We start from the raw sequence: 11,994 nt of genomic DNA, 5'->3' as shown, positions 1-11,994 counted from the left end.
TGCCGTGACGCCCACGTGCGGGTAGTAGTGCAGCGGCACGTGCGAGTGGAAGGGGTAGGGCAGGCTTCCGGTGGCGGCCGCGTGCGTCATCATGTAGGTGTAGAAGCTGGGGTCTGCTGGGTGCGGCCAGGACATCGCCAGGCGCTGCCGCTTGTCCTTCATGCGCCGATTCTGGAACCACACCTGCGGGGAGAGACGTGCCGCAGCCCGGGTTAGGGAGCGCCCCGTGTTCCCTGCTCCTGTCCCGGGACCTCTGCCCCTCCCGGACCTCTGAATGGCTTGGCCTACTTCTCTCCGACCAAGCCCAACCCCGAGTATCCTGTGCTCTCCCAGCTGGGAAAGTGTGAACGGCCGTGTGTGGACCGCCGTGGGCACACCGTCCTCAGCGAAGAGGGTCCTCTCCCCCGCGTCCGGTTGCTGCTGCTCCTCAGGCTTTTACTCCCTTACTTCTTGCTGCGACTTTTTTGTCCCAACCCAACCTTTCCTCTCCCTCCTGCCACCCACCAGTGCCGGTCTCGCCGAGCACCCCTCTCTCAATCCCAGGATTTTCACGGGGATTCTGGGCAGCCTTTGAAGAGAGGCTGCCGCTCAGCTTTTCTGAGAGGTCTCCGCGCGAAGTCTTGAGCCCTCAGAACTGCAAGGACCTGTCCCTAGGGGCACGGGTCCGATTTTGATATTGAAGGGATGATTTCGTTGGAATCGTTTGCCTTAAATGAGTGGGTAGAGCAATGTCTCCATAAACGGGGAAGGTTACGTTTCCACCCCTCCCAACACTATCTAATAAAGACATCATTCGTCACAACTCTAAATTAAAGAAAGCCCGATCAAACCACAGGGAGACTTCCACACTCCTCCCCTACCCTGTGGAGTTTTTTTCTTTTTCTGCAGTGTCGAACGCTCCATGAAGGGCTCACCAAATCGCCTAACCTCCCGGCTATCTCTCCCAGACGTATAATAAAATTAATAACCTAAAGTTATATATAAATAAGGACAATTTCGTTGCATTTTTCCCCGCAGGAAGTTGCCCTTTTTTCATTGCCCAAGAGGAAAATGTTTAGGAAACTACTGTCTCAAACCAATCGATTTTTAAAATACAGTATCTTTTTCTCCATGTAACGATTTATGCGGAAAATAAATCTCCAAGCTCAAGAGCAAATGAAAAGTTTCATCTCTGGTTCCTGCTTGAGGAACAAAGACCAACTGGGCTTGCCGCCTAGGGGAAAGTGGGGCCGTGGATATGGGCGAGGGGGCATCTGGCCGGGCGTTGGGCACAATGGAGCAGAGGCAAGTGCTTTCAGCATTGGAGTGACCATTCGGGGGCCTTCTTAGATCCGTCAGGCGGGACAACCGTTCGGATTCGGTAGCCGAGAAATAAATAAGCCAATTCCTTTGGTGACTACCCCCCGCGGATTTCCAGACCCTCAGCTAAATCTAGCCACCCAGAAAGGGGAAAGGGGAAAAAGAAACAATCAACCCAGATGCCCCCGGGGAGGCCAGAGCAGGCACGCACTGGAATCGATACCTTGATGGTGGTTTCGGGCAGGTTGAGCGCCGCGGCCAGCTCGCACCGGCGGGGCCGCGACACATAGTTCTCCCGGTAGAACTCCTTCTCCAGGCGCGCGATCTGCTCGCGGGTGAACGCCGTACGGTAGCGCCGCACTTGATCCGCGCCAGAGCCGGAGCCACCCAGCGCCGCGCCCCCGCCGCTGCCTCCGCTGCCTCCATGCAGGCTTCCAAGGCCTGAGCCCGATGCCGACGTCGTGGTGCCGGCAGCCGAGCCGCTCTCTGCGTACCCTGGCAAACAAACGGCCAACAGCGCATGAGTGGCTGTAGGGCCAACAGCCCCGCGCTGGTGCTGCGCTCGGATCGGGGAAGCCCCGTCAGGAAGGAGAGTCGCTGCCTGAATTGATGGGGTCTGTCATGCTTACAAATTGCTGCGGTTAATGGAATCAATAAAGTTTGGGGAGCCCTTCATAAGCAAATAATAGAAACTGAATTAGGAGATTTCTTTTTTAATAATTAGAAATTGTCAACTAAGGAGGAAAAGTGGCCGAGGGAAAATGCCTACCTCTGGGCGCAATTTGGGAAGCTCTGGGTTTGCCATGGTCTGGAGACCGCGGGGCAGCTTTCTGTACGGCCTCTAACCTTTATTGAGTCTTCGGGGTTTCGAATATTTTAAGAGTTCCAAGACAGCAGCAGCTCAAACCCAAGCCAATAGGGGGTGAAATCTACTTTTCAACTCTCTCCAGCTGACCTTAGCAGAGACGCCCAGCGAGGCTTCCGCCGACTTACCCAGAAGAATGCCCCCTCCATTCGGCCCTGAAGGCTCAGAGGCACCGGAGTTCAGAGTAGTTGCCCAGGGTACCTTTTCCAAAAGCAACTCGGCTGCTGACTAAGTAAGGGTCTATCGGCTCGCTCGCGCTCTCAGACACGAGCGCAGAAACATTTTCTCGGACTCAGGAGCGAGGGCGGGTGGGCCTGGTGTTCCAGGCTCCGCAGGCCTGAGCCTTGCGGGAAAACTCAAGGAGCAGGACGGGAGGGCACGGTCCCAGACATGCGTCCCGCCCCCGCCCGTGCTAGCTCGGTGCAGCTTGCTGGTGGAGGGTCTGAGAGGGGCAAAGGCACCGGGAAGGGCTGGCGGGGCCCGCGGAGGAGCAAAGAGGATGGGAATGAATTGCGCGGTGCGGCCGGCGCGGTTACCTTTGCCATTGTTTTCCTTGAGCTGAGCGGTGCCTAGGCCACCGGGGGAGCGCAGCGCGGAGCAGCCCACCTCCACGTTGCTGCTCATGTCGGCCTCGGCGGCCGCCTCTGAATAATGGCCCGGCTTCTTGCGGCTCTCGGCGGCGGAGGAGATTTCGGAGGAGACGGTGCTTTCGCTGCCCGTGTGCTGCAGGTTGAACAAAGTGTCTATTTCGAATTTGCCCTTGGCGGGGAGGTCTCCCAGAGCGCCGTGCAGGGGGGCAGACGGCAGCCGCGGGCTGAGGCGAGCCGGGTGCTGCGAATTTTCCAGGGCCTCGAGCACAGCATTGCCAGCCGAGTCGGACAAATTGGAGAATCTCTTGCCAGCCGTAGGGCTGTGCAGCCCTCTTTCCATCAGAATCATCTCTTTTCTTATTCTTTCCATCATCTCAGCTTTCTTAAAAATGTCACAGTGGCCCTGCTGTCCCGTCCTAATGATAGGCTGCGCCTAGGGCTAATTCTCATTCAGCCCCAGCGAACGCCTCTAAATATTATTATCTCTTTCGGAGGGAGGCGGAAAAATTGTGGGATGCCAGAGCGAGGGAATGACTGGTCAAAATGACCCATACATCCTTCCGAGCCCGAGATGTCATTCATCAAAAAGTAGCGCCCGCTCGTCATTAAGGTACGAATGACGCTGTTCGAATAATCATTTATTGTAACAGGTTTATAAGCAAATAAATACACGCTCCTGTCAGTGGGTAATGAAGGCAGCTTCAGAGCAGACAAATAGATCCAGGTAGGAGGCGAGAAGAGACAAGTGAGGAGGAAGGCTCCGGTCCTTTGCCCGCTCGGAGCCAGTTCTGCTCGCCCGGGGGTTTGGCCTCGGGGGTGAAATTGACAGTCTGATTAATAGAGCGCGCCGCGGCACATTTCCCCCTTCATTTAGGGGCATCATTACGCTCTCAGTTTGCTGGGTTGCCCCTTAGGTCCTAATCATGCAGCGCCTTCCTCATTTTTCCTTGGACACAGATATGTATTAAATAATAGATAATGGTTTGACTTTCCAGGGTAGATCCTCGGGAAGGTTTTTTTTTTTTTTTTTTTTTTTTTTTTTTTTTTTTTCGTTTTGTTTTAACATTTACAAGCTGCGGGCGTAAGTAGGGGGAGATAAGGGGGAGGATGCAGGAAGAGTTGCGTAAGGAGAAGACCTTGCGCCTCTCCTGTCTGGATTACTTATCTTTCGGATTTCAGAACCAAATATGTATTTTATTTAACAAATAGGACGCCGGAGTTCTCTCCCTCTCTATTTCTTCACCTCTGCCTGAATGCTCTCCTCCCACCCCGGGGGGTGGGTGGATGGGGAGAGGGAGAGAGCGAGACAGAGACAGAGACAGAGAGAAAGACACACACACACACACACACACACAGAGAGAGAGAGAGAGAGAGAGAGAGAGAGAGAGAGAGAGATCCTAGAGTTTTGAAAGCACTTTCTTGCTACGTGGCCGCGGAGGTGCATTGGGCCCGCGCCTCCAAACGGAAATCATTAGGTCCTCTCTGATTTTCTAACACCGTTTGCAGAGTGAGATCTGAACTCGAAGTCCCCGGTTTTTTACTTTTATAATCCTGCTGATAGCCTTCTCGCCTACGCATTTTCCCGAGGGGAAACGAACTAGGCTGAACGATTTGATAGCAGAATTCGACAGCTAACTTTAAACACAGTGGAGATTTACAGTGCCATACGGGCGCTCCAAATCCACTTTCACGTTGCCAGATTTTCCCCTCCCTCCTCAAATGGAATTATTTGCGGCAAAGGCGCTGGACTTCGAGGTCAAAAGAGGAAAGAGGAGACAGCTTTCTTCCCCTACCTCCCTGCTGCCCTCCCTTTTCTTCCTTCTCTCTTTCCTCCCCTCATCAACCGCAGCCCCTTACCTGCGGCCACAGGTATTCCCAGCGTTGAGTCCGGGCGCAGAGAGTCGCCGAACAGTCTTACCACAGCTCTCTGCGGCCTGGGCTTGGCGGCTGAGCCTCTTGGCGATAACTTTGATTGTCATAATGACGCCGGTGGCAACCATTTTAAGAAAGATCAATCTTCACTCAAGGCCGCTCCTCATCTGCCGCGGTTGCGCCCAATCTTCCCTGACCCTCCAAGCACTGTGCCCGCCCGCCAGCGGCCCAACGGGAGAGAGATTCGCGGACACTGGCGGAGGCGAGGGAGGACGAGGATGGGACGCGGAGGTCCTCCCGTGAGCTTCTGAAGCGGCTGAGAGACCCTTACAATCTGGGCACTGGGCGCGGTCCTGCATCCCCGCATTTAGCGTCAACCCAGAACCCAACCAGAACCCCCTCCTCTCCTTTCTCCGGACATACCCAGAACATTGGGGTGCGTTAGGGGGGCAAACTCGAGATCTATTTGCCTATGGTTCTTGGCGCTTTCCTTTTAACCTTAGACCCGTTGGGGGCGTCAGGAATGTAAGGGGAGGCGAGGTGTGAAGTATATTTATATACATATATACACACATATAGTCAATGCCAAAAGTTTATCTTCTCTTCCCCTCGGCGCCAACTTATTTCCACAACGCGAGCTTTGCTTAGAAAATCAATTCTACCTATTTAAGGTAATAAACGGAAAGCTCGATAGACAGGCGGTGCCTGGGGGAAGGGGAAACCGGTGGGGAACGCAGAGTGAGCATCCGGCACCGGAACTGGGACTTGACCCAGCGTCCATCTCTGCCCCTGCCCCATTGGCCACCCAGCTCCGAGCTCCCTGAGTTCTCATTGCGCCGGCTTTGGGGACATCAGCGCGGTGGGAGCCCAGCCCTGCCAACGCCCCCACCTGCTCCCTCTCTGCTCCGCAGCCGGGATGCCCAATTCTACGATGCCTTGCAGTCGCTGCCCCTGTGACCCAGGAAGGGTCCCCCTACCCAGTCCTCGCTTGCTCCAGGGACTGAATGAGACACCTTGGTCCAGGCTTGGGTCGTGCTGGGTTGGTGGTGGGGGGGTGGGGTGCAAGACCCTGGCGGGAGTGTGGGTGAGCTGAGGCACTGCTTGGGCGGAAATCCGTGGATGCCTTTATTGCTGTCGTTTGGCGCCCCCATCTGTTTTCCTCGCGGTTTCGTCTGCTATGAGTTGGTTTTCAAGTCGGAGACGCAGTCATTGGAACTAAGGTGAGGACTGACGACGCCCTCCTCTATCCCTCAGCCCAAGGGTCTCCCACATCTTCCCTTCCTCTGGGACCTGACGCCTCTGGTCCCAAAGGCTGCGCCAAACCGGACCTCAGTCTGTTGAAAGGGAAAACACTGTTTCTCAGCAACACCTTCATTCATTAGTGGCTTTGAAAACTATTTTTGCACCTTTTAAATTACACTGATATTGCATTTCTAGCACGTTTATTACAAAAAAAAAAAAAAAACATGTCAGAGACCATGTCAGCGAAACTACTCACAGTAAAAGACACCTATAATGTTTCCACTAAACTGGGTGTAGCAGGCAATAATGTTTCATGGGGTACAGTGACCATTCCATTCCAATATTTAATGTCCGTTTATTTATTTAGAGATTCCACACCCACTAGTAGTAATATTGGCTAACTTATATGAAGCTCTTACTATGCAATTCCAAGTGCTTTTTACATGTTATCTCAGCTAAGGTTCACAGCAACTCTGTGAGATTTGAACTATTATCCCTTTTCCAGAGATTATGAGCCAGAGGGGTTCAGGGACTTGCTCGTGATTTAAACTTATATCCGATGATAAAGTCAAAAGGGTTGTTTAAAGCCTTGGGCAGCATTTTTTAGGTTAATACTCTCATTTTGCCTATGTCTTATGTAAATACAGGCCTACCTCAAAAACACTGAACCTATATAGAGGGTAGTAAGAAGAATGCAGTTCCCTTTATTTGTGTGTGTGTGTGTTTTGTTGGTGGTGGTGGTAGTGGTGGTGGTGGTTTTTGTTTGTTTGTTTTTAAGACAGAGTCTCACACTTGTTGCCCAGGCTGGAGTACAGTGGCAAGATCTCGACTCACCGCAACCTCTGCCTCCCGGGTTCAAACGATTTTCCTGCCTCAGGCTCCTAAGCAACTGGGATTACAAGCATGAGCCACCATGGCAGGCTAATTTTTGTAGTTTTAGTAGAGACAGGGTTTCACCAAATTGTCCGGGCTGGTCTCGAACTCCTGACCTCAGGTGATCCGCCCGCCTCAGCCTTCCAAAGTGCTGGGATTACAAGCGTGAGCCACCGCACCCCGCCCTATTGATGTTTTTTGATGAAATACCCAAACTTGCACCTCTCCCAGAATGTGAAGACCAAGGCTGGGAACAGGCCTGTCAAATGTTCCGGGTGGTTTGATGCAGCCTCTGTGACCGTCAAGGCCTCTTACCCACTACCAAGGTACAGAACCCACTAGATAAAACAAGACAAGAATCCAACCTAAGCGTGCATGCTTTGGCAGAAATTTTTAAGATGGTGTGGGGAGTACAGGAAGGACTTCCTTCGCATGGACTGAAAAGCCCTTTTTGTTCTAAAGGAGTAATGACTTTGAAGAGGCCTAATTTTTTGGTTCGGCTTCCAGACTAAATATTTGTTTCTTGAGCAGCAGCGGGTCCTCTGAGGTGAAGTGGTAAACACTTTTGGCCTATGACTGCGGGTAATAAAAATCTATCCAGGCCGCCCGAGGGGAGGGGCGCCGGTAAAGCCGGAGCTGCAGCGAAGCCCGGGGTCTGCCGCTGCCGAAGCCTGGCTCGCCTCTTACGCTGGGGGCTACGGGCAGTTGGGGCCGACAACCTGCGAGCCCGCCTTGGGACGCATGCTCGCTCGACAGCTGGGGCTGCAGGGTGCGATGGGACAGTAGGACCGCGAAAGCCTGGGCTTCGAGCCTCGGGCTCCCTGTCTTTAGGCAAAGTGCGGTTTCCACGGCTGCAGGTTTCGCTGCATAAGGGAAGACTTGGATTTGGCGACTCCAGTCCTCACTTCGCGGTGGCAACTTTATGCTCCCATCCCTCGGTAGGCCAGCTTCTAGCTCTCTGTCCCTTCCGGGTCTCTCCGGTTGCTTCTGTCTTTTCTCCTCCCTCTTCCGTCGCAATCCCGCGCCCCACGGAGAACGGTCGTGGTGCGGGAGTTGCGTGATACCTTCTTCCTGGGCTCTGGGGCTACGCAGACCCGTCGCCTGCCTGGAGCTCCTGTGCCCTCAGACGCCACGGGAAAACTTGCAGGGACATCTAGCGCCAGGCGTGGGGAACTGCGCGCCGCCGGGCTGGGAAGTGGAGGCGAACGCTGCCCCTCCGCCTCCCTCTCGGCTCCCCCTTCATACTTGGGCACTTTCCTCACCTTCAAGCCTTTGCCCTGCCGGTAAGGACAATGTGGATTCCCCATAGAGACAACGGACTCTGCGGAATGGAGATAGGTAGGTAGACAGACATTTTCTTTTATCTCAAGCGACGGACAGAGTGAGAATTTACTGGACTTAACAATGGTTTTGCTAGGGAAGTGTATTCCAGGGACAACCCCTCACCTTGAGACGTCGGATAAAACTACAGCAAATTAGGGTCCTAGCTTTTATTTTCCAAAAAAAGGCAACAAGTTACTCTGGGCCTCCAGCTCCTGCCCCACCCTCCTGCGTCCCTTTCACAGTGAGATTAGTGCTTCTCTTCAAAGGAAAAAATCCTCACTGTGTTTGATTTTCTCCAAGGCTGGAGAAGTTCTCCCCATCCCAAAGAAGGGCCCACTGTCCTGCACGAGGCAAACCTGGTTCCAGCAAATAATGTTTCTGGTTTGGAGGGGGTTTGGGACTGTTGTTGCTGCAAATGATTTTCATTTGATAAAGCCTAATCGTGTTGTGAAACCCAAACGGAACATGTCTCCAAGGTAGAAGGTACTCAAATGTGGATTCCATTGTCTGGCTGTTGCTGGGGTCTCCTTTTTTCACACTAGGTTTTGTTTGTTGTTATTTCTTTTGATATTTCCAGGCTGAGTAAAACTCAGTGTTGCCTGGAGAGGGAAAATTAGCTCCAAAGTTGGCAGAACACAGATTTGGTTAAGAACACTGTCCAGCCATTTCTGCTAGACTTAAGATTTTACTTTGGAATTAAGACTCTATTTCTACACCAAATATTTGGCTTCTTACAAGTTAATTAGGAGGGTGTCCTGCACTTCCTGATCTTGGCCATCAAGACAAATGCTTTCAAAGGAGTCCCCAGGACCCCACTCTGATAGAATCCTGTGATCCTGGCCTTAATGGCCACTGATTATGTGGTTAATTGAGCTCATTGCTGTCTTGGCAAGCAGAGCAACTTCAATAAATCTAAATCACAGCCTGTATCTGCCCGTTCCCCCAACCTAGGACAAGAGCAAAATTTGAAAGATCATATACTAGGATGAAAGGAGAGAATATGACCTCCAGAACAGCACTGATGCTTAAAAAGGATGCCTCTGGAGGAAAAGGAGGAAGAGGAGCAAGTGATGGGAGAGTACAATGGGACTTTGGGCACCAAAGGGCCATCCTGAGTTTTTCACCAAAATCAGGAACAGCGGCAAAACTGGTTTCACTGAAGAAGACATGCATGTTTGGAGACATGTGTAGTCTCCAAGGATTTTCACTTAACAAAGCCCATTTCTGTTGTTAAGACCCCTGCATAATGCACCCACGCACAAACACAAGGCTTGGTCTGTGCTCCTGGCCGGCTAAAGAAACTGATTCCCATTAAGTTTAAACCTGAATGAAATGTTTCTGCAAATTTAGTCTCAAAATTCCTCCCCTACCTGGCTTCCCCAGCTTGTAAACTATGTGTCTCATTAGTTTATAAACAAAGCAGCCCTGACTTTGCCTGGTACTCAGCCACAGCCCCAGTATCCAGTAGCATTTGCCCTGAGGTGCTGGGCTTGGGGGCCCAAGTGGACCAAGTCAGACCCCCTTTCCTCAGGGCAAAGCCCTCCCACAGGACTGGGACCCCAAAGGCTATGCTGGAAGCAGGTTCAGCAGCAGGATATCAAGGGGCAAAGCTCCTAATTAAAAATCTTCCTGGCTTCTGAACGTTCATTAGGATGGACCTAGAAACCTTTTGCCCTGCTCTGAGAGGGTCCCACAGGGCTTTTGGAAGCAGAGCCACCGTTGAGAAATCCCTTTCAACCTGAGTAGTAATTCAGATTTTTCTCCCACTCCTGCACAATTTAGTTTGCTGAATGGAAAATTCAGCCAAAAGTGATGGGCTGCTTGAAATCAACAAAACTTGACACATTCTTCCCATTTTCATTTTACTTTATTTATTGTTAAACACATAATTGATCATTAAACTGCACTTATCAGTGAGAAAATGAAGCAGAAGCCCAAGGCACAAAACCACAAGGATATTTAATTTTAAGAGACTGTAAGTTTGTTGGTTCTAGTTATGTCTTAGAAATATTTCAACGAATTTGTTTTTTGGAGTCATAAAAAGTTAAAACTATCTTCATGTTTTCTCTGAGGAAGAAAAAATGAGACAAAGAGAAAATAAAAGCATTTCAGGGTGGCCCATGGTTGGTGGTTTGGTACCAAAATTTTTTCATAAAGACCCAGCCAAACCCTTTTTAAAAGTTAGCAATCCCGTCGCCTCGCCACGGTTAGCCTTTTTAAAATGTCGGTCGAACTTTCATTGCTGACTTTTGCCTTGTTTTCCCAAATAGTGAAAAAATAGTTCTCATCAGCAAACTTCTATTTCCTGTGATTTCCTGTAAAATTCAGGCCCCTCCCATCTCAAATTTGATCATGAAGCTGTCGAGAACTTCAAAAACATGAAACGAATTTTCTTGCTTTTCCTTTCCAACACCCCTCTCATAACTTTCCCCTTTATTTGAGCCTTTTATGGTTACTGCGTTTTGCGTGTCAACACTCCTAACACCAGCAGCCCACCCTGAAATGCCAGGCCAGGCCAAGGAGGGCCTCCCTGGCTCTCTTCCTCATCTTACTCAGGGAGTCTTTGGTCGGGGGAACAGTGGTGCTGGGTGACAAGCTCTCACCAATCACAGGCTTAGGGGAGTGATTTTCTTGGAGATGGGCTGGCTTGGGGAGTGTGTGCCACAGAACCAAATGGGCTCTGAAGGATCCCATATCCACCCCCAGAATTCTGGGCTCATTGGATCTAATATTGTTCCTAAGGCAGAGCCCCACAGTCACAGCAGGACTCTCATTGGTGCCCCATTAGTTGCTGAGATTGAGGGATGGTGGGCTGGAGCTCTGAGACTGAGGAGCAGCAGAAAGGGATGATGAGGGATAGGGCTGTAATCCCTAACACCCTGGCAGTATGGTTCCAGAGCTGGACCTAGCCCCACCAGCACTGCCTGAGCCCACCTGACCCCTTGAAGTCAGACCGTTTGTCTGGGCTGCTCCTATCACAAACTCCAAATTTGCTCGGAACAAGCGCCCTCTTAATTTGCCCCTCTCAGTTCTCTGCAGTTGGCAGCTTGGAAAAGGAAGCGAAACAAAGGTCCCTGGGAAAGTGAAGTTTTCAATTAATTTGGTGTGAGGAACGGGCGGGAGTGGGTGGTGACTGCAAAATGCGAGGCCGGTCGGCTGCTGGAGAGACACAGAAGTTTCACGGCGGGCGGCTGAGTGGCTTTCTTCCCCGGCGCCCTTCTCAGGGTCTTTCTGCGGGTCGAAGAAGGACCCGTGGGATCTGAGGGGCCCAGGTCGGAAGTGACTCCCGGCTGGCCCAAGAGTAGAGGCCAGTAGCGTTGAGTAGGCATCCATGGACTTTTCTCTCTGGCACAGATTGTCAGGCTCACTGCGCCGATGCTTGTCTTTCATCAGTTTAAGTCTCTGCCGCCAGCCCCAAGGGCGCTTTGTGGGCATTTTCCGGACGGACAGCGTGTGTGTATAGGAAGGGTCTGCTCCAATGCCTCTGATCTGTGTGAAATGCCTTTGCCGGGTACCAGTGCGCAAGGTAGGGCAAATTAGCCACTCAGATTTGGGGTCTAGAGGTCGACTAACTGAGGGATTCAGCAACAGGATAAAAAATGGGCTGAGGGATTCAGCAACAGGATAAAAAAAATGGACCTGTTTTCACATCATTCTGATCATCTCTGTCCTTCGTCTTCATTTTGCTGTGCAACTCGGGTAGCCGAGGAGAGGTGGCAAAAACAGCGGTTGCCGAGACAAGCAGGCCTCGGCGCCCGCCTCAGTCGCAGACAGGGCCTGGGATGGGCCGTCGCGCAATCAACTCGTGGGGGTGGCTGCAGCGCGTACGCCTGGGTCGGGGGGAGGGCGGGAATGGGAGGTGGACCCTGCAAGGGGCAGGAGAAGGGTGGGGACCGGGGTGGGTGGGTCCAGCCGGGAGCCAGGCTCCCC

The 11,994-nt window shown here is 52.0% G+C and overlaps 1 protein-coding gene across 1 annotated transcript in view; it reads right to left on the bottom strand.

The window, feature by feature from the left end:
- EVX2 (even-skipped homeobox 2) overlaps positions 1 to 3,313 on the bottom strand; it is a 4,139-nt gene extending 826 nt beyond the window's left edge. Inside the window, exons 1-3 of the mRNA XM_011991961.1 lie at positions 2,701 to 3,313; positions 1,523 to 1,794; positions 4 to 183 (exon numbers count right to left, since the gene is read on the bottom strand). Of these exons, the coding sequence (XP_011847351.1) occupies positions 4 to 183; positions 1,523 to 1,794; positions 2,701 to 3,127 (879 nt within the window). The 5' untranslated portion in view covers positions 3,128 to 3,313. The remainder of the gene's footprint in view (positions 1 to 3; positions 184 to 1,522; positions 1,795 to 2,700) is intronic.
- Between the last annotated feature and the right edge of the window lie 8,681 nt (positions 3,314 to 11,994).

The sequence above is a fragment of the Mandrillus leucophaeus genome, unplaced genomic scaffold, assembly GCF_000951045.1.
Source record: "Mandrillus leucophaeus isolate KB7577 unplaced genomic scaffold, Mleu.le_1.0 Scaffold40, whole genome shotgun sequence".
NCBI lineage: Eukaryota > Metazoa > Chordata > Mammalia > Primates > Cercopithecidae > Mandrillus > Mandrillus leucophaeus.
The sequence above is the reverse complement of the archived record's forward strand: the minus strand, read 5'-3'. Positions and strand labels throughout refer to the sequence as shown.